At 39.8% G+C, this 21251-nt stretch overlaps 1 protein-coding gene across 2 annotated transcripts in view; it reads left to right on the top strand.

Moving 5' to 3' along the window:
* Positions 1–1508: 1508 nt before the first annotated feature.
* Positions 1509–21251, top strand: part of eeig1a (estrogen-induced osteoclastogenesis regulator 1a) — a 41471-nt gene continuing 21728 nt past the window's right edge. Inside the window, exons 1-3 of one of the 2 annotated variants that reach the window (XM_067522151.1) lie at positions 1509–1706; positions 1804–2105; positions 20009–20129. In XM_067522151.1, coding sequence (XP_067378252.1) covers positions 1963–2105; positions 20009–20129 — 264 coding nt within the window. In that variant the 5' untranslated portion in view covers positions 1509–1706; positions 1804–1962. Of the gene's footprint in view, positions 1707–1803; positions 2106–14884; positions 14905–20008; positions 20130–21251 lie in introns of those variants that run through there. The other variant, XM_067522152.1, reaches the window with a different exon arrangement.

Genomic DNA, 21251 nt, shown 5'->3' with positions numbered 1-21251 from the left:
AGATAAGAAAACCAAACCTTTGGACAGCGGACAGTAACCATAGCACAGTGTTTGCTTCAAATAAAAAAAAAAAAGTTCATTCACGTGTTGGGATGTTTGCGATGCTGCATCGCAGATGTTCAAAGTTGTTGTTTGGATTACAGTACACAGTTCAAAGTTCAACTTGAAATAACTTTGTTGTTTCAAATAGTAATTCTGAGTCACAACTATACCTAAAGTAAATGTTCTGTTTTTTTTTAACATAATCAGTTTACATGCTTTTTTAATGAAGGTCAATTAATAAACATTTACAGTGTTAGAGGTATCACATCGAGCTGTATGTCAATTGTCTTAAATCGTGAGTGATTATGAGATAGTTTTACCTTAATAGTTTTACAAAATTAACGTGGCTCTTCTCTTGCAATTTTATGTGAAAGGAAGGGCTGTTTCTATTGTTTTTGTGCGTCAACAGATCTTAACATTCATCTGTCCACAGTAAAGAGTTTCAGACCACGGAAAATCTGAAAGTCATTTTCAGATGGTGGAGGAGTGAGAGGGTCTTAGGTTGGAGCAAATTCAGCCACTGAGACCAAAGAGGGACTTTTTGCCCTATAATATAAAGAAATAAATTCTTATTCTTTAGGGAAACGTCTAGATTCTTGCAGAAGAGAAATATCTAAATGATTTAAAGTGTAAAGTAGTTACTTTCATGAACCCGCAGCGCAGACTGGGCCCACAAGGTGTCACTGTTTCACCGCCACAAGCCATCTGTCAAGTTAACAACACTGGGTTAGTATCATCCGCAAACCAGACCTTCTAGTTTAAAAAAATACAGTTTGATTGGTTTCATATGTCCTACATTGTACTTTAAACTTATGGTTTGTATTTTTCTTTAACTGTGTCTCTTTATAATGTTTCTTATACAGTAAAGCTCAAAATTAAGAGGCTATGACGAGAAAAGAAACCATTTTCAAGAATCAGACATTGGGTAAATCCTATTATAAAAAAAAGGAAAAACCTTTGTTGCAAGTTTACCAGTCTAAATAACTCACCATGAAAAAGTGTTACAAAAGGAATGAAAAGTATTTATTAAAAAACATTTATTTTTATGATTCCCAAGTTTTACAGTAAGAGCAATCTAATATATAAATAGGGGTGAATTAATGGGAAATCAGCTGAAATAGAAAGTAAATCCATCTGTTGGTGGATATGTCAGAGAAACTCATTCATACCACACTGACAGGAGCTTGCAATGAAGATGAGAGTGACTACAAATATTTGAATCATTTTGAATTAATCTTCCATAGGCTAACAAAGGAAAACCGGGGGATGTGACACTGTATGAAATGTTAAAATGGAAATTAAAAGTAGAAACCTTGGAGTCTTAATTATTGACAGAAGTGGCAAAATCTTCTGTACTGCAGTCATGAGGACATCCTCTCAACCAACTTAAGAAACATCCAGAGATTTCTGATCTTACAATTATCAGCGATCAGAAGAAATTTGATAAATGGTTTATTGTCCGCATTTTTATGGAGTAAAATAAGCTTAATAGCTTAAGCTTTTATTCCCAAAGTCTTCTACCGGAAGTCACATGACCCGCTTTCCGCTAGCTTCACGTTGCTTCCTCTCCGAAAGAAAAAGAGCAGAAACGTCTTTTTGTTCCCTGTCATTTCTTGTTGTTGTGCCGCTGTGCGCGACACTGACGGGACCCGAAATGTCTCCAGGTAGCTCGTGTCTTGTTTTTCAACGCGCAAACGTCATTGTGTTTTTCCCCACGTTAATGTTCACCGTATTAACCCGACACACGGGCTTTGTTTTCAGGTTTCTGTGCTGAATCACGTCTGAAGCAGCGGAGCTCGCCCGACAACAGGCGCCGTTGAAGGCAGCACCAGCACGACTTTCTGCAGCCAGTTCTCATACAGCGTTTCCCTTCTTCTGCTTGCTTCGGACGCGTCTTATGCGAGCGACGACACTCAAACAATGGCCTTCTTCGTGAAAAAGAAGAAATTTAAGTTTCAGACGCATCTGACCCTGGAGGAGCTGACCGCGGTGCCCTTTGTCAACGGAGTTTTGTTCTGCAAGCTCCGGCTGCTGGATGGAGAGTTTGTCGCTACTTCGTCCAGGTACAAACACTGCAAATCACTTCTGCGAAATGTATCATACAGGATATTACCGGTTGGTTTGGGCTTTTGGATCGTTGTGAATTTTGCTCCAAAGTCAGTGTCATTTCATTACGATTGTAAAGCTGTTGCCAGTCAACTAGATTTAAAGTGCGTTGATGGAGCCACACAAGGAGACGAGCAACGTCTTCGTGGTTCCTGAACTGGCTTTTCTGTTGCCTGTGACCTGGTCGGTTTCCTCTTTGTTTTTGTGGCTCATTAGCTTCGTTTATCCCCTTGTAGCATTATACATGTCAGAGATAAGTTGTAGTTGTAACATTTGTAACCATCCGTCATAGTTTTAGGATTATGGAAACCATCAGTTTGCAACTGGCATCATACCATCATATCATATCAATCACATTCATTGTTTCTCTAGTCTTTGAAATGTCTACGAGTAGTAAAACTATAAGCAGCAACTGTTGCTTACACTTTTGATCGTGGTTGAAATGCTAAAAAGTTTCCTCAATAAGTTTCGAATGTGAACTAATGGACTAATCATTTCGTGTATTAAAGCTGCATTATTTATTTTTAAGTTGCTATGAAATATTTGTCATTTAAAGGCTCATTTCAAGGCAGTTTTTGCAGCTCCGCTTCAGCTTGTTAATGAAAGCTGGTTTTCCCTGAGTCACATTTAAAAGCAGGCTGTTGCTATGTTAAGTGGGACTGTGTGTGTGTGTGTGTGTGTATGTGTGTATCTGGACATTGGCTCAGCTACCAGACTAAACACAACTAAACCCCTCATTTGACCAGCTCCAAACCTCCAGTTAAAAGTAATGTTTTCCTCCAAAACTCTTTGCACTTTTCTCGTCTTGTCTGACTGACACTAGGATGCTGCGAGGACTTTCAGATGGTGTCTTTTCACTTCTTCTTTGATTCCCTAGAGGAGATGACACAACCGATCTGTGTGTTACAGCGTTTTACACTTGTTAAAGAGCAAAGACTGGACATGTCGAGTGCTTGGAGGCTGTTTGACCTTCGTAACCTCTTTCTGCCTATGAACAACCTGCTGAAGGAGTTGCCAGGCTGAGACGTGACTTAGAAACCTGGAACACGTTTTCCCAAATGTTTCAGTTTCTGCACATGTATCAGATTCATTCATTAAGCGTGAAAGGTTTGTGTCAGAAGGCCTTCTGGCTGCTCGGTGTGTCCTAAATAAGTGAGCTGATATTTCTTGCACACAGAATATATTTCTGCCTTTTCTTTTTGAATACAACCTGCAGCACACAGAGAACCTTGTTGAACCCTCCTGCTACTCTCTCTGACCCACTAAACAAACCTCAACATATGAGGCGTTATTTAGTTAACAAGCTACGCATTTTTATTTGGCGGAGAATTTTTTTTTTTTTATTCCAGTCCTGCTCACCAGCTCTACACGATGAGTAATGGTTGCCGAAGCCCCCATCTCTGTTAAAGAGGAGCAAAAACGGCCTGGGATCGGTGTGAAAAGTTCAATTTTGTTTTCCTTTTTATTTGAGTCTTTGACACACCCAGCGTGTACCTCATGTTCAAACAGGCCTGTTGAGCTTCAAATCTGCGTACGTGGGAGCACATTTCCTCTGTGCCTTCACTACAAACGGATCATCTTCTGTGTGTGCACTTAACTTCACTCTTCTCACGTAGCATCATCCCTGTGCACGTGTGAGGGGGGGGGGGGGAAGTAAACAAACTGACAGATTGTGATCATCTTGATCAGCTTTCTTGTCAGCGGATGTATTCAGTTTGTTACCTTTCATCAGTGAGGAAAGAGCAGATCTAAAGTTTCAGCCACACAAACACTTCTGGGAGGCAGAGATAATTTTGAGTGAAACCTCAGTGGATAGATCTAATAAAACTACTTTTTTTTCTCTGAAGCGCATGTTTAAGCCCCCAGCTAATTAGTATTTTTTTGTACAAAACATTCCCCTTTTTTATTTATTTATTTTTTTTTTTTACTCCACAAAAAATATATTTGATTTTATATCCAGATAAGACACATTGGTTTATAGCAATTTTTTTGTGAAAGCGATAAATTGACCACATGGAAAGTGATGATTTTATATAATATTTTACAAACTTAATACACATTTTCAGGTAAGCGTGTAACAAACTCTACTGCTTGTCCTTAAACTGTACTGTTGTGGCCCTCATCTGTAGACTGTCCTCTTCACATGATTCTTGTGTAGGTGGTAAAACGGGTCAGTGGGGTTTGAATCTGTTGTGGAGACTGATGCATGTCAGGATTTGCAAAGTACCGATTCCTAGTTTGGGTCAGACTGTGTGGACCCTAACGATGAGCTCCTTGTTTCGTCTCGCGCCGTTGGGGACCGTGTCCTGTTTGGAATCATCCCATTCTGTGTCACGTTCACTTCACTTTTGTCTGTGAAGGTTCCCTGTCCTCCAGGTTTCTATGTATAAAGTCATGGAAACTGGACTTCTTTCTTTTTGGTTGGAAACATTTAGCTACTCATCCAGGCGGATTTTTCCGTATGACGACTGAATGAATGAGTAGAAACCAAGAAAACAGAAATCCAGTTACCATGATTCAACATTTGGTCTCGAATCTGTTTGTATAAACATGGCATCCATATTAAAATTGCCATGAAGAGTGATTTGCGACACAAGGAAATAGACAACGGAGCAACTTGTAACCTGCATGTTTTCTTCATGTGAGTTTTTCACAATAGGATGAATCTTTGCAACACACTTTTTACCTTAAAAAGGGTCCAAATGAAATGCATTTTAACTTTTAGCTCAAGGCACCACTGTGCTTGAGTACAGCCAGTTCGTGTTTGAAACGTAATCTTGCCTAATCTTATAGGTCATCTACATGTCAAAGTTAAAAACACAAAGACACAGACAGCAGACCGCACACACATCAAATTATTTCAGTACATTTCTGTTTAATATGCATTGCTTTTTATGGTTGTAATGTTTTGGCCCCCTTGGCTTAAAACCAAGGGTGACCGGGCTTTTTGCCCGGGTAATAATATAATGCACTCCAGTACCAACTAAGGTCTCAGTAATAAAGACACAGCAGAATTTTCTGACAGTTTAAACCTAAAAACTGAGAAATTACAACTTGGATTGTATTAGATTGTACAGCTGTACCTAATAAAGTGACCGGTGCGTGGCAGTTGGTTTGTATTGTTGTGCATTTTTTCTTTCCTTGAAGTTAAAGTTTGGCACTTTGTTGTGCCATGAAACACTGGTCATCGTTGACTCTGGCCTCTGAGGTTCGTTTTATGATCCACTCACATGTTTTCCTCAGCCTCATAAAGTGTTTGTCTAGCTGAACTCCCAATTTGGCCAGAAATGCCAAGCTGCCTACCTCCCTCTCAGCTCCTGTCCAGTGTTGCTAGGACAGCGATGTCCGAGGGTCACTGTCCTCTCTGGAGGTTATACAACAGCTCAGATTCCCTCCCTCCCATCTGAGTTATCATCTCTGTGACTGAAAACAAAGCCTTCTCAGAGGAGGAGGCGACGGCGCAGGGAGGCTCCCTGTGCGGTGGACGGATTAGCAGTGTTATGTCACAGATCTGACAAACCCGGTCTTTGTACGAGGCCTTGCCTTGTTGTGGCGTTGGGAACAGTGCAGGAATTAATGGCGAGCTCATCCAGTGGACCAAGCTGTCCAGTTCAGTCTACAGCAAAAAAAAAAGGAATTAGCCTCACTACATTTTGGTCCCACCATAACTGACGTATTTAGGCCGAGACATTTTTGGAAGAATTCAGAAGCTGATAAGAGAATTTCTGGGGAAGTAAAGTCGCACAGCATCTTTGATGTGGAGAATGTTGAGATAAGCGATATCTGTTGCATAATGTGCAGGTGACTACAGCAGCAGCACTCAAGCGCGCTTACAAGCCTCTGATGGTGAAGTTTGTTCAAAGGTCTGCAGCCGTCACATCTGCCTTTGCAGTCATTACTGGTTTCTGTGATTCGAAACAGTGCAGTCGCTTCTCACTTTTTAAGTCACATTTTATGTTTTTCTTATCTGGAACATAAAAGAAAATACAACTGCCAGAAACGTAAGCCCTTTGATTAATAGTTGTTTTTTAAAGATAAAGCCCCAGCAGACCAACGGTCCTTATGTCTTTCCCTCTCGTTCAGCTGTCTTCTTAGAAATTCAACTTAAGAGTTTAATGAACTGAGCTGCACGGGATTTTTGTCTTTGAACAGTAATAACTCTTTATTTCTAATAAGTTCTGCATTAACATTAATCTTTAGGGACTTTTGGATTTTTGGAAAAGTAAAAAAGGAAATTGCACTATTTCAATACCTAATAATAAACTCTATTCAGTTCCATTGTTTTATTGTATGTAGCACTGATCCCTAAGCGAAATGTCCAGTAACACCATTAAAAACATCTCCACTGGTTAAAAAAAATAAAAAAACAGCCAAACTCACTGAAGGAGGTTTCTTAAAATAGTACTGTTAAGTAGGGTTTTAGTAATTTGTTAGGTTTAGTGTTGTGTTTTTGCACCTTGCAATAAGGAAACAACCTGCTGAAGTTCTAGAAATGAAGTGGACAACAACCAGTGAAGAGGTCGGAAAAATATAACTTCAGAACTCGAGTTGACTTCAAGTATCAGGGACAGTATCAGCATTGGAAAGTGTCCACTATATCCAGCCAACTTTATAGTAGATCCAGATTTGTCGATGGATAATGTGTTTTCACTCCGTGAACTTTGAGAAACCAGATGGGGTCCGTCCTGATTTGGCGAAAAACTCGTGCCAGAGTCCAGGCTTCATCAGGCTTTATCAGCATGAAGGTTTACATTTTGCACATTTAGCCAATGTTTTTATCCACAGTCTTTCTCACGTTTGTTGAGCACCAACGTTTGATTAAACCATTTCTACATCAATAGTGTGAAGACACAACGGCCACAACTCTGTGTAGTTCTTCATGTGCCAAGACTGGATGTCAGAGCCAGTGAAGGACTATAAAGGGGATTCTTGTTGTCTAAAAGTCAAGAAAAAAAAAAAACAGGAATGTTGGAGCAGATGAAGACACCTGAGAAGAGGGTGTGATTGAGTTCAGACAAGTTTGAAGTTTCTCAAAAAGCCTTCGGGTGAAGAAATCTGAGTGAACCGTTGAAATGTGAAACTCACTGCACAAAAGCTTCTGATGTGGCAACTTGGTCAGATTGTGTTAATTTCCTATTCACAGACGGATTATTCTCAGCAGACACAAACACTCACCATGTTTTCACATGTTCACAAAGAGGTTTTTAACCCCGCCGACACACATCTACATAGAGTCAGTGGCATTACAGGCTCAAATGAGGCATGAATTCTGAAGAAGACGCACAACAACACATTTACAGCTGAACAATCTTGAGCAAGAGAAATGCTCAGTAGTTCTCACAATATATACCACAAATTTAATACCAGTGTTTCCAAACTTCTACTAACACCATAAAGTGTTAATACACTTAATTCTTCGCCAACCGTCGTTTTTTTCAATGGTAACCTGAGGAATTTGTGCTACAGTAACCTATGAATAGTCTTCCAATCGATCTTTGCTGTTTTTTTCGTGGTGATGCTGCTAACGGTTATTGTTGTTTTCAGTTACTCTGCCAAATATTTTTTTTTTCCTATTTAAATGTTTTTTAGCATGAAGTATCATAGAAAAAATTAATAAATACTGAACACAGTTCTTCAGATGTTTTGTCCTGTTAACCGTTAAAAACCCAAAGATGTTCAGTTTGTTATTATGTTTGACAAAGAGAAGCAATCAGCTGCGTATTTGACAATCTGGAACCAGTTGTTTTGTATTTATTGCAATTTACTGTAGTTATCAGTGGACTGTGAAAATGATAGAAGTGCTTCTACTATTAAAGTGCAGATTAATTTTGAAAAATCGATACTGCCAAACCTAAGGAGATGCATTGTAAAGTACACTAGACACACTAGACAGTCTAAAGTAATTAAACTGAGAGACCAGCTTCCACCTTCCAGAATTAGTCTGAGCCTTGACCAGCACTGTCTGTGCCTGTTCTCGTGCAAGGAGACACAGACTGGGTGGTGCTCTCAGGAGGTGGGCATCACACTACTGCAACCCCCGCTGTCTGTGCCTTTGTCCTCTGGCATCTCTGCTTTGGGAGATCTGGGTAAAATGTAAACATTTGGATAAACCGACCACATCTTCTAAATGTAAATGAGGACTGACTGGCATGAAACAATATCACACTTAAAAAAAGTTCAATTCTAGGACAACTTTAACCGTCGTCGTCGTCGTCGTCGTCGTCTTCTGCTAATCAGCTTAAACATATAAACATGGTTTCTATATTGTACCTATTATGAAGTAAGTTTCCTCAAAACACAGTTCAAGAACTTTTACGGTTTGTACTTCCTGTAGTCCAGACACAAGGAAATTGGGGAACAGGTTCCACCAAAAAGTTCCTCTGTACTAAAAGTGCCTAGTGTTATGATCTTGTTAGGGGACAACGGATTTTATCTGAGAGTCCTTGTGGTAGTGGCAGCATTATCCAGGCTGTGTGTAGAGACAGTACGGCACATTCCTAAAACTACGAAATGTTGTTTAATTAATGAACGATAACAATGCCAGGAAAATATGGTTGTCGTAATGTTAACAGTGAAATTAATATGAAAATAAAGATGATGTCTGCACCTTTTACGCGTGTGTGTGTGTGTGTGTGTGTGTGTGTGTGTGTGTGTGTGTGTGTTTTTTATAATTTCTAGATTCGCCTTTCGATGTATCTTCTGTTCTAAACCAGTCTGTTTTCCATATCAGCATTGGTGATACCAGCCTAGAGTTTTACTTTGGTTTGGATTGAAATGGAAAAAAGTTGTATCGCACCTTTTTAGCTTCCACTTAAACTTTATTTTGTGTGTTATATATGACATATCATAATTATGAAGATGCCAAACTTTTTAACTTTTTATTTTCAGCTCAAATGTTAAAATCACTATATTCCTATTAATCAGGGCCAACTGTAGCTCAGTAGGTAAGGCGGGCCCACAGGGTAGCGGTTCGATCCCCGGTGATGGCGAAGTGTCTCTGGGCAAGACACTGAACCCCCAACAGCCCATTCCCATTCCCAGCCGTGCAGTGCCGGTCCAAGCCCGGTAGAAATTGCGGACAGTTGCGTCAGAAAGGCTAAAAACTGTGCCAAATCAACATGCGGACAATGGTCCACTGTGGCGACCCTGGACTCACGGGATAAGCCGAAAGGACAAAGAATAAATAAATTCCTATTTATCATCACAAAAATATCTATCTGCAGTGAAGATCATGATTTAATAGTTACTATATCTGACAATAAAGATTGCAATAACAAGATTCCATCTCAAGCTGTGATTTCTCCCTAAAGTGGCTAATGCTGTTTAGGACTTGGACAGTTTATTTAATTAAATCTAAAATTCCTTATTTGTAGTATGTTCTATAAGTGAACTAGGACACTGTGTTTTTCTGCTGCATGTTGTCAAACTGAATTCACAGGTTCTTTTCAGTTTTTCCCAGTAGCAAGATTCAGGATGTAGTTTTTAAGACCCTCAAGAGTCCCGGGAACCTCTGGGTGGAGTTGACAGAGCTTCCTGACTGTCTGCTGTCAGGCGTCACCAGCACTTGACTGCTTTGAGTTAAATGGCCTTGGTCTAATACTCAACAACAATAATAACTGATGTAGATAATGATGAAAGATAATAAATTTCACATTTATACCAATAAAGTCCATAGTCTCACTCATCTTTAAAAATAAATCTTGCATTGTTATGCAATGAGTTTGCCTCTTCCCAGTAAGACAGCAGACAGAGTTGTGAAATCCACCAAAGCCAGAACTGAAGCGTGAATGTCACCGATATGTGGCATTCGCTGCATCAGTTCTGAGTTTGGTTTCAATGGTCCGTGTCAATCAGTGATCTGCTGCTTGGCTCATTTTCAGGTTGGATTCATAGGTTATCAACATTAATTAGTGAGGTTAAGCCACAGCTTGTGCCTTTTTGACGGCTTATGTCTTTAAAGATTTTCCCTCTTATAGGAGTTTTAAATAAGGCTTATCCTTCTAAGCAGTCAAAATCAGAGTAGTGTTCATGTTTATATAAATTATCAACGTATTACATATATTATTACCCATATTTTGTATATTTTACATATTTTACACGGCAGGGCAGAGCAGACTGGATTGATTTTGATTGCAATGTCACCTCTGACTTGATTCCCAAAAGTTGTGTATTGTAGCTTAAACTAGTATTGATGTTTAAAATCTGGTAACGATTACAGAAAATGCTAATTGCAGATCTAAACAGAATCCTTGAGAAGCTGTAATTAGTTACAGCTAATTGCTAATGATGAAAGCTTGAGTTAATGAGATTTGAAAGATCTGTACGGAGTTCAATAGGATTTAGATTTGAAACCGGATTTTGGATTTACTTAAGGCTCCTAGCAGTAGTGCTATATTTAGACCTGTAGCTCCTACCAGATGCACCATATTGGTGGCTGAAGTAGTGTGGATATGTACATGTGATAATAATAATGCTGCCTTCAATCCCAAAAAGGTCCCGAAAATCCTGGAGGTACTGGCTGTTGGTTCGCAGTCCTCATTGATGCAGTATTTGAGTTTGTACTCAGAGAAAATGTGAGTCACACTTTCTGCTGATTGTGTGTGTTCGCTGTTATTGTGCCTGGGATCTGTGTGGACAATATCTTAGTCTCACAGTTCACAAGGTGATGGCACAAAGGAGCACTAGTCATTACCTGTTTACCTGCGTTCTCAGGTCTGTCAGACCCTGGGTGGCTCTGCTCTTGGAGAAATGGACTCAGACTGTCAACACGAACAGTCAACTTAGAATTTTTTATTTTTGTATTGTTGGTCCAACAAAAAACAGACAGTAGCTGTACAGCAAATCCTAGATAGAAAAAAAAAAAGACTTTTCTCTAAAGCAAGCAACAAACCAGGTCTAATGTACCAACATCTACAAACAATCATACATTGTAAATGTTGGTGTGTTGTGGTTTTAGGGTTTTGTCAAACATGTCATTGAAATACCTTGTAAATTCTGCAGTCAACACATGTACCTGCCGTACTCAATAGAAAGAGTCATTTCTTTCACCTGGTTGAAGCTTTTAAGATGGGTATGAGTAGGGACAAATGGGATAATGTAAGAGTAGAGAAAGAAAGGGATGGATCCAAAGAGGGGCGAGTTTGTAAAGAGGAGAGTTGGAAAACGACACGGACTAACAGCTTTTCAACAGCTGTTTCCTGTTTTCATCTCACTTTTCCAGCCATTAGCTTTTTGGTGGGATGTGTGTGTGTGTATGAAGTGTGGGGGTGTTTGGACACAATTCTTCTAGTATCTAACAATGATGGGAGAACTTCTGTCTTAGAGCTTCTCTCTCTGAGATGTAACTTCTTATTCACGTTTTTATTAAGTTTTTGATTTGGTAACAAGTGAAGAAATTGCTGTCTTGTGATGTAGTTTAACTGGATTTACAGAGGATGTACTGGGTTCCAGCTACAGGCACAGTCCCCCTGTTTTCTTCCTCAGTCAGTGTGATGACTAAGCTCCGTTGTTCATGCTCATTTAATCACACTGATGAAGCAACATGCACATTTTTTTTTAATCATTTATCATTTCGGCCATACAACTGTACTGGGGTCATTGGTACAAAGCCAAGTTACAGGCAACTTCTAGGTATTAGTAATCTTTTTTTTTTTTTTCTTAAAAGTGAAAAGCATATCATTTGATATGAAAAACATCTTCTGTTTAATTCTTTCTTTTTTTGTATCATTCTTCTGTTAGTTGGAAAATACAAAACTATTAACAATATCACTTAGGGCATTTTAAAGGAATTTAAAAAATACGTCTATAATACTTTTTTATAATACTTTTATAATATTGTATGGACTAAACTACAAATTGATTCAAAGAAAAACCCTTTTATTTGTATTTCAAAAGTACTTCTATTATCTAAGTACCCTCGAGCCAATGTAAACGAGAAGCCAGAGGTAGAAGACTCTGCCTTATCATTACGGTCTCCTGTTTCAGAACATTTTAGCTTCCAAGTACAACACAACAAGAGAATAGGACGAAAGCAGTGTCAAGTAAAAAAAACCCAGCAGAGTACAAACATCACTTCCTTCATCATTTAAACAGCCAGCTCTGGTAAATCAGATCAGGAACACACAACACTGGGCCACTCCTGATTTTTAATTTGTACAATGTGTCAGTTTCTCTAAAACACTGGATCCTACGGTTTTCTTCGTGTATTTCAGTTGTTTCTTTTACACAGCTTGTAGTTTGACTTTCTGTAGGCCACTGGGACTATTTGTGCATTGGGTATTCATGCCTTTGTGTACTATGTGCCTTTTTGGTTTTTTTTTCTTCGTTAGTCTGCCACTAAATTTCAGAGTATATAGGAAGTGGGGAGGATTTGTGTTCTGTCCAAGCTTGTTTTCAAAGTACATATAGGTTTTTTTTTAAGGTTATTAGCGACAGAGTATCGACTCTGTGATCTTGTGGATACAGGAACATCCTCTTTGACTCCTCGCCCCTCCTGTTGCCTGCTGACGTCACTGTCCCCTGTGCAGGATCTATCTGCTTTCTCAGCACTGTGCTCTTGTGCTGTTTATCTGAGCCCTCGCTGCGACCCGACCCAGCCTGGCCCGGTTGCTGTTTGTGTTTCTGCTGTGGCCGGGCCCCCAGGAGCCACTCAGTCAGGATGAGCCAGGAGATAAGAATCCCATGCTTCTGCATTGCTGACATGTTAAGTCATCACATGCTGGGGTCCTGTCGGGGGCAAACTCAGATCGGGAGACTTCATGTTTACATATCAGTCATTGAGTTTTAGGGAGCTGTCACAACTCGAGTTTGTCTTTTTCAGTTCGAAGTTTTCCTTTGTTACTGTGGCTGTGTTCACTTTATGTAGGTTCCCACATGACAAAGCAACAAAAACGAGCGAATGGACTGAGAAACAGCTCCGTCACTGGACAGAGTTTTAATAACCCGTCGATTTGACAGATTGCAGATTTTTGGCGAGAGGGAGAAGGTCAAAACAAATCGGATCCCGGTTCTTGTAACTTTAGCTCAGCATGATAGATTCCCTTTTCTACAACAATCCCGAAAACTTTCCACTACATATCAAAGTAGCTTACATGTAGAAAAGGTGTGGGAAGTGGAGATTGGCTACAAGGAGGATCACATGTCCTACGACCCCTCACACCCCCAAAAATGTGTAGTTCGTCATCATCTTTTTTTAATTGCCCCCCCAATGCAGGATTATCTGGTTGCAGAGAAAGATGTAGGACTTCCATCCTTGGTGGGAAGTCGTAAATTACCTCCCCAGAAGTTGAGGTTTTCAGCAGAAAAAAATGGTTGGGGTTATTAGGCAGTAAGGTTGAGTGGTTGGACTTGAAGACAACCATTGGTTTAAGTGATACCAAGAAGACTAACTTCCATAAGAAGTCGACAGCCTCTGACCAAGCCAACCATCTTGTCAGCACTTCTTGATCTAAGTCTGCAGCCGCGTCCCGTCGTCATGCAGTGAGCTTTGCAGAGGTGGGGGGTGGGATTTATCTGCGGTCCTCTAACCAACTTTGTTCCAACTGAAGAAGCTATTTGGACGGTAGTAAAACATTGTGAACATTGTGAACAGCTGTCGTGACTCAGATTTGAGAGAACCTCACCCAAATGAGAATGTCCTTTGAAAAATCTTAAATACTTCTTCTCAGGCTAAGTCACAATGAACAATGTGAAACAATCATAAACTGGATGCATAAAAGGAAAACTGCCTAAAGCGTTTGTGAGCATGTTCAGTTTCTCCACATGAAAAAAGTGCATCCAAGTTTTTAAAAATGTATAAATATCAATATAATGTTTACCAGGAAAGCCACAGTGAAACCAATCATTTAATTTATAGCTCTCAGTACATCAAGGACATACTTAGATTTTATTAACGTATCCAGATATTGGCCAAAAAAATAAGGCTCAGGTTGAAGCCCACAGCACCTCTCACTGTATCCATGGCAACATTAGACTATCTGCTGACACATTTGAGGAGTGTGATTGGGCTTTCAGCATCCCCTTTGTGATTCCAGTTGCGTTCGGTTATTGCGTGCCCTACGCTTTTTATCTTCTTTTGTCGTGTCCATATCTGCACAAAAACAGTATCTTTAAATACCGTTCCCTGCTTCCAAGTTAAAAACAGCCAGGTTTTGACCGCTTCCTCAATTTTTTTTTTTTTTGCTTGTCTTCTTTTAAAGTAATAAATCCTCTCTTTCTCCACTCCCCAGGTTTTATTTGCTTTCCTACCACTACTTAGGCTTTCCTGGAATTATATGGCTCTTGTCAGACTAATCCACCCTTGGCTCTTGGCGTTCTTACTTTAAATCTCATGTAATGGTTGATGTATGAACTCGAGCCGGTTTTGTTTTGATTTGACTAAAGTTTTGTAAAAGTAAATGGGTTCTGTTACTGTTCAAGCGGGGGTGGGTGGGGTGGGGGTGGGGGGGGGGGGGGTTGATCTGCTTACAGACTATTACTCTTCTCTCTGTTGTGTTATGATCTGTTTGCCATTCGAGATCATTTGTAATTTTGGGGGAACATACATCAACGCAGCACCTAGTAGAAGTCGTACTTTTTCCTAAGCTGCTACTCCTCCATTTTCCGGATATGGAGAACATCGGGTTTCGCTCTACTTTCAGCTGTTTGAAATTATGTTTGGTTGAGCGACACAGCAGTTTTTTTTTTAGTTTGAATTCCACTAATTTGGTTCAACTGTACAACATGATCAAAGGACTGCCCTCAGGACAAATGCATGGGGTAAGACAAGCACAATGATGGCCTTTGTATTCCTTTTTTCCTATGCAGGCCTTCTGTCCCTCTTCAGTCCTCTGTTTATGTGAGCATTGTTCAGCAGAGTTTGGTGAGAGCAGCTCCAGTGTCTGTCTACTGTCACAGTGGTCTGGTTTACCCAGGACTCGGCTGCATTTACAGCCCAGTATCTAGTCTTTTATTTTTGAACTTGTGTCGGGTAAACATTCGCCTCAACTGTGACGAGTGACAACATATGTGGACTTTGCAGGAAGGTTATATCTGACACCAAGGTCAAACACTGCAGGTACATGTAACCTGGTTAAACTGTTACAGTACCTGATTAAATTATACAGTTTAGTCAGGGGACAAACCTGGTTAGTGTAAATCCACGTACAGTTGGGTGCAAAGCTTTGTAGCTTTGTTTTGAAATGTCTGAAAGTGCAGTGAGGAAAAGCTAAAGAGACAATTAAACTACTTTTCACAGTGCAACGTGCTCATTTTAGTTTGAGTCTTGGTCTGATTTGTGTTAAACATGAGAAGTATTGCTCTACCATTATGTCTGTCATCCAGCCACTACACTGCCTTTCCTGGCTCGCAGGCTTTTGTTGTGCACATGTGCACTTCTAAAACACAGGTTATGAACCTGGCTACGTGGCAGAGAAATCGGCCTTCTAAAGGAGAAACCTACGCTGGAAAATCAGGCTTTTCTAATCCCCCCCCCCCCCATTTATATGGAGGTGAAGAAATCTGCTTACTCAAGAATGGCAACTGTAACAGGGTTAATTCAGTTTGCGTGAAGACACTAAATGTGAAAGTGAAATCAAAACAGCTGAGCTCTAAATCCCATGTGGAAGGCAAAAGTCAGAGATGGGGTAGAGGCAGAAAGGACTTGGTTAAAGGCTCTGCCACAGAATTCCAGTTAAATGTTAGACCCCAACCTCTGTCTGCAAAAAAGTAAAAACACTGAGAATAAAAACATCAACAGGAGAGGCACAAAAGTTGCATGTGAGGTCTTATGAAAACCTCTGAAGCTGAAAGAGAGAGTGTTGTTGTGAGCACCTCCTCCTCCCTTGAGCTGCTGGCAGAGCGTCGGTGGATTTGAGGAGTGTGAGGTTTCCATGGAGCCTGAACAAAACCATCTGGACTGAGGAATGTGGTTTGGAAACACTCCCCGCTACACATTACCACAAGACCAATGGTGCGACGGTCCTGATAAGAGCTGAGAGTGTGTGTGCACTTTGTGTTTGTACTCTTCACAACATTGTACTTGTTTCCAGAGATGGGTTTTACAGTCATCCACCAACAGAGGACATTTTCAGCTCTTTTTTTCACTTTTCATAAAAAAACTTGTCAGGACTCTTGTTGAAGACACAACATGATTTGGGGGGATTTTATTCTTGTTGTTGTGAATCCCTAGTTAATTGCACGTATTACAGTTTTTGCTAGATTAATACTTTACATTCCATTATAAAGGATAAATAGAAAATTAGAAAAACATATACTTCATTGCATTAGAAATCCCTAATGTATCAGCTGTTTCCTTAGACCAGAAATAGGACCAATTTTGGAACATCCCTAGAAAGACTTGTAAAAGTTGTCAAAAATGACAGCTGTGCAAAAATAAAAGTATGACCACCCTTAGTAATTGTGTGTTGGGTTATGAATGCTTCCAAAACACAGGTGACCTACACTCATGTCACGTCCCTGAATGCAACAGCACAGCTGCGCCCTGTCACACAGTAATAGCTGCTAACAGGAGGCTAACGCTGTGGCTTCTATAGTAACTTTCTTTTATTGTGAAGCTCATGCACAAAGACCAAGGAGCTGAGATGTCCAACATTTCCATATCACAGAGACTTTGCTTTATTTTGTAGTGTCTGCTTGCTGCAGCCAACATTAGTCCAGCATATTCCGTGGCCAGAGCAACAGATGTGCACGTATTTCCAAGGAAATGGAAATCGCTGACAGTACGGTCATATCTCCAGTACATGGCGTGACAATTAAATCCATTGGGGTAAAAGACCATTTTATGAAAAAACTATGAATATTCTGGATTCTGTCAGCAAACGAAAAAGCGTTTGTAGTCAAGAATTCTCTAGTGTTTCATGTTAAAGGTGTTTGCTCAAACTAATGTGGTGATTGAAAGTGTGTGAAGGAAGAGAAGCAAGAAAATAAAGTGGCAGAATAACACATCATAGTGAGATGGTTCATAATAGTGAAAAGGTCTGTAGGGGGAAGGGAGTGTGAAGAGCATCTGCTGTCAGACGTGTGTGTGTGTGTGTGTGTGTGTGTGTGTCATTTGCGCCGTCTGTTGCAATAAGCCATTGGTTTTGTGTACAGAGTGAATTTAAATAGGTGACTGAATTTGAAACAAAAAATGTGCTAAACTACAACATTTCTAAAAGCATTTTTACAGCAAGAATTCTTTGGGGGGCAATTTTGCCTTTTAGCTGACAAGGGAATGTTGAAATAAATCGAGTGAAACAAGTCCTTGAGGAATGAGGAACTTTGGACATTGCAGTTTTGTAGTTTATGCCTTCGGGATGCCTCCAAACATTCTTCATGTTTGGTATTTCTACTTCACACATATGTATTTCTGTTTTCTTTTGTTGGTTTTATTCTATCAAATGGTTGCAAATGGATCACAAAACAACAAAATGAAAAAAATATTACTAACCATATTTGAACACAGAATAATGGCTAAATTATTTGACTATTACGCACTCAAATATGCCTAGAAATGAAGTCTGGTCAGAAAGACCGGGGAATGTGACGTTGCAATTAGATGGTTTACATCTTGATCATCCATCCATTATCTGTCACTGCACATCCTATGCCAGCTGTCATCGGGCGAGAGTCGTGGTTCACCCTGGGCAGATTGCCAGTCTATCACAGGGCCACATTCACAGTCACATCCACACCTACGGGAAATTTTAGGTTCCCCAATTAACCTAACGTGCATTATTTTTGGACTGTGGGAGGAAACCGGAGTAACCGGAGGAAACCCAGGCAAGCACAGGGAGAACATGCAAGCTCCGCACAGAGAGGCCACGGCCGGCCGGGGAGGAAACCCGCATCCTTCTGAGTGTAAAATCCTTTGCATAAAATAAGTCAAGTTGAAATTGAAAGCAAACTGGGCCTTCTGAGGACATGTGCAGTTACTGAACATCTCGTGTCTCAAATCTTAGTTCAAAGGCAAAAGTGACCGAATAGCGATTCAAAATGATCCACCCCCCAAAAAAAGAAGAGAAAAGAAGAAAAACAATTTGAATCCTTCTGGTGTAACTTTTGACTTGGACTTTTTTAAATCAATGAATCAAATGTCAGTAAAATAATTAAACTTCACATCTCTGTACAAGTGGAGAGCTTGGATGGTCAGGCAGTGGCAAAACTGTTCTTGTACTATATGGTCCAGATTCGTTATGAAGCATTTCTCTTTGGATAAATCCTTTCACCTTGGAGTTGGTCACAACCCAACAAGAGGCGCAATGTCTGTGATTTTCATGTGGTGGAATTAAACCGGCGTCATGCAGTTAAAGTGACCCTAAAAACATTGGCCGATCAGTGGATGTAATTCGCCTCAGCATGTTGTTCTGTTGCTTGAAATCCTATTAAAGTTTCCAAAATATAATGTAAATCTCTTTTTTTAAATTGCCTTCACCGGTGATTGATTTGAATCATGGTGCTTTGTAACAAGTATTTAACTGAAATACTTGGTTGACAAAATGATGGTCATTCACAGAGAAGGGCAGATTATCACAGCTCAGAAATGATGAACATTTTGTTGTTTTGTTTTTTAACCATAATAAGTATGTAGTAAATAAGCCTAAACGTTCGGACTTGGAATGTCTTCCCGATTTAGCACCAGAGACAGTTATAATTTTCTACAAATAACACTGTATGCTAAACATGTCTTTAGCAATTCTAAAAGTGGCTTTGGACGGTGAGTCTCACCACTTTGGTCCTGACTAATATACAGTGGTGCTTGAAGGTTTTTAGAGTTTTCCCTATTTATACCCAATTATGTCCCAGAGTAAAATGTGTTTTTAGGCTTAAAACTAGATAAACTGAACAAAACTGAAGAAATGATTTCCCCAGGGACGTTGGTCATTTCCGATGCAGGTCCTTCCACAGTATTTCTGTAGCATTAAGACCAGGACTTTGATTCCTCTATTGCAAAACATCACATGTAAGACACACACACTAGTTTTAACATGGAACAAAAGGGTCGTTTGACTTTAGATATTTTAGGCTGCAGAAAGTCAGACGCTTTCTTTTTTCTGTACATGCCGCACAAATGTATACATTCTTCCTGTTTCCAAATACTGACATGTTTCTAAGACATCTCTTTGGAACTTTATTTAACTGCCAGTCACATCCGCTTTTGGTTTTCAGGAACAAACACCCAGCCCGTCGTAACACCTATTGTTGCTTTCCCACCCATTAACCAGAATGTATGGTTACTTAAAGGTTTTCCTCTGGCACTTCTGAGGAGACGAGCTGAGTTTTCCCAGTGAAGACAATTGTAAGCTCTTTCCTGGAGATGTTTGTTTGTCAGTAAAAGCATGAGGAAAAGCTCAGACAGACGTGTTCACATGTTAGTAGTGTGTTTCTATTAATGACTAGAAAGTCGCTAAGTGGCTCTTGAAGGGGGGGGAAAACGGTTCAAACCATCTACTTATAAAATATATACAAGTGTCAGTTAAAATTCATAAAGGAAAAACTTTAATCTGTGGGAATCATCTCCCCAAAACAGTTTTGGAAAAACTTGCTCACAACATGTTTTCTCAGTGAAATATTTGATCCTCGGTGGACACACTAGTCAAGAGGCTGTGAGACAGGAATCACATAACTGGACTAAATGTGGGGTTTTTTTTTGGGAGGCAGAGAATATCGTAAATCAAAGTTAGCAGTTTACTTGGGAATGTTTAGATTTGACCTAAATATAAGGACGTGTTTGGGAAAAGGTTTTAGTTTGATCTAGGTTCATACAATATGAATAAATACACGCTTCGGTATTTTTTTCTAAACATGGTTATCGATCAGGATACCGAAACTATTGATCACAAAATTTGTGTTTCTGTAATTTTTTTTTGTCTTCTTCCCTTAGAGAGGAGGTTCAAGAAAACTGTGTCCGCTGGAGAAAAAGGTTTACCTTTGTGTCCAAAATGAGTGCCAACCCCCACACCGGAGTCCTGGATCCTTCTGTGTGCAGAGTGTCCGTCAGGAAGGTACGGCTTTCAAAAGTGTCCCCCTCTAATCTAGAGAGAAACTCTTTTACCTCTATAGCACTTTTACATGACTTTGTTCTCTGACCAACAGTTCAAAAGCCTAAAAATATTCCACGGCAATATAAATTTAGATACATTTACTCGTATTACTACCAGGAGCCATCAAATATGTAGCTTATTTTGGTTGATTTACAACTATTATTTGAATAAAAACTCACATTTCTGTTAATTTTCCGTTGGATTCACTAGTGTATTAATCAACTAATCGCTAAATCTGTAATATTATACAGTGCATACAATTCAAACAGGACTAAATAGGACTTTCTCAACTTTTTCACATAACTACCACTGACCTCAATTTACTTTTGCAATCTAATGAAATCATTCACTGCCTTGATGACATTTACTCATTTATTGTATGTTTTTCCACACATGTTGTCCCTGGTTTTAAGAAAGACATGGAAATGACAATGGGCCAGGTCAGGAGAGTAGCTGGGGATGGGGACGTATAGAAAAGGACGGCCCAGAAGTACCAACGAAGTGATAGTGTCGGTGGAGATTTTGACATCCCTCGGATTGTCCTCAGTTCCCAAATGACATTTGAAACGATGTTTAAAACCAGGCTAACCACTTCTGGACGGTTCTCGGTGGGCGCGTGGTCGCCGAGATGAGCTTCCAGCGTTTGCAACAGAAGTGGTCAAGCACTAGTTTGTTCTCCTCTCGGAAATTTACTACTTTTCCTTCTCCCTTCATTTTTCCATCTCTGTGATGTTCCACAAAGTTGAAAGGTTAAAGAAAATCTAGAGGATTGATAAGGTTACTGTGGAGGTTTTTTCTTTCATTTCACTTTAATCTAATGGACTTTTAGACCTCCCCCCTTTCTGATATCTAGGCTAAACATGTAAATAAACCAATTTTTACCCATGCAGCCAAGTCTCTGCCTGACACTGCATATTGCATAACTAATGCCTTTTTCCAATGGTTGTGTTCCTTTACGTGGAGGAATATAAACACTGGTATTGTTGAATATTGGTATGTATTACAGCATCCACTGACTTAATCGGCCTCTGTAAATGTCAAGAGCACATCAAAAGGTTTTGAGAGCTTCTTACAAAAGTACCT

Source organism: Channa argus, chromosome 11 (assembly GCF_033026475.1).
Source record: "Channa argus isolate prfri chromosome 11, Channa argus male v1.0, whole genome shotgun sequence".
Taxonomy (NCBI): domain Eukaryota; kingdom Metazoa; phylum Chordata; class Actinopteri; order Anabantiformes; family Channidae; genus Channa; species Channa argus.
This window is presented reverse-complemented; position numbering and strand designations above follow the sequence as displayed.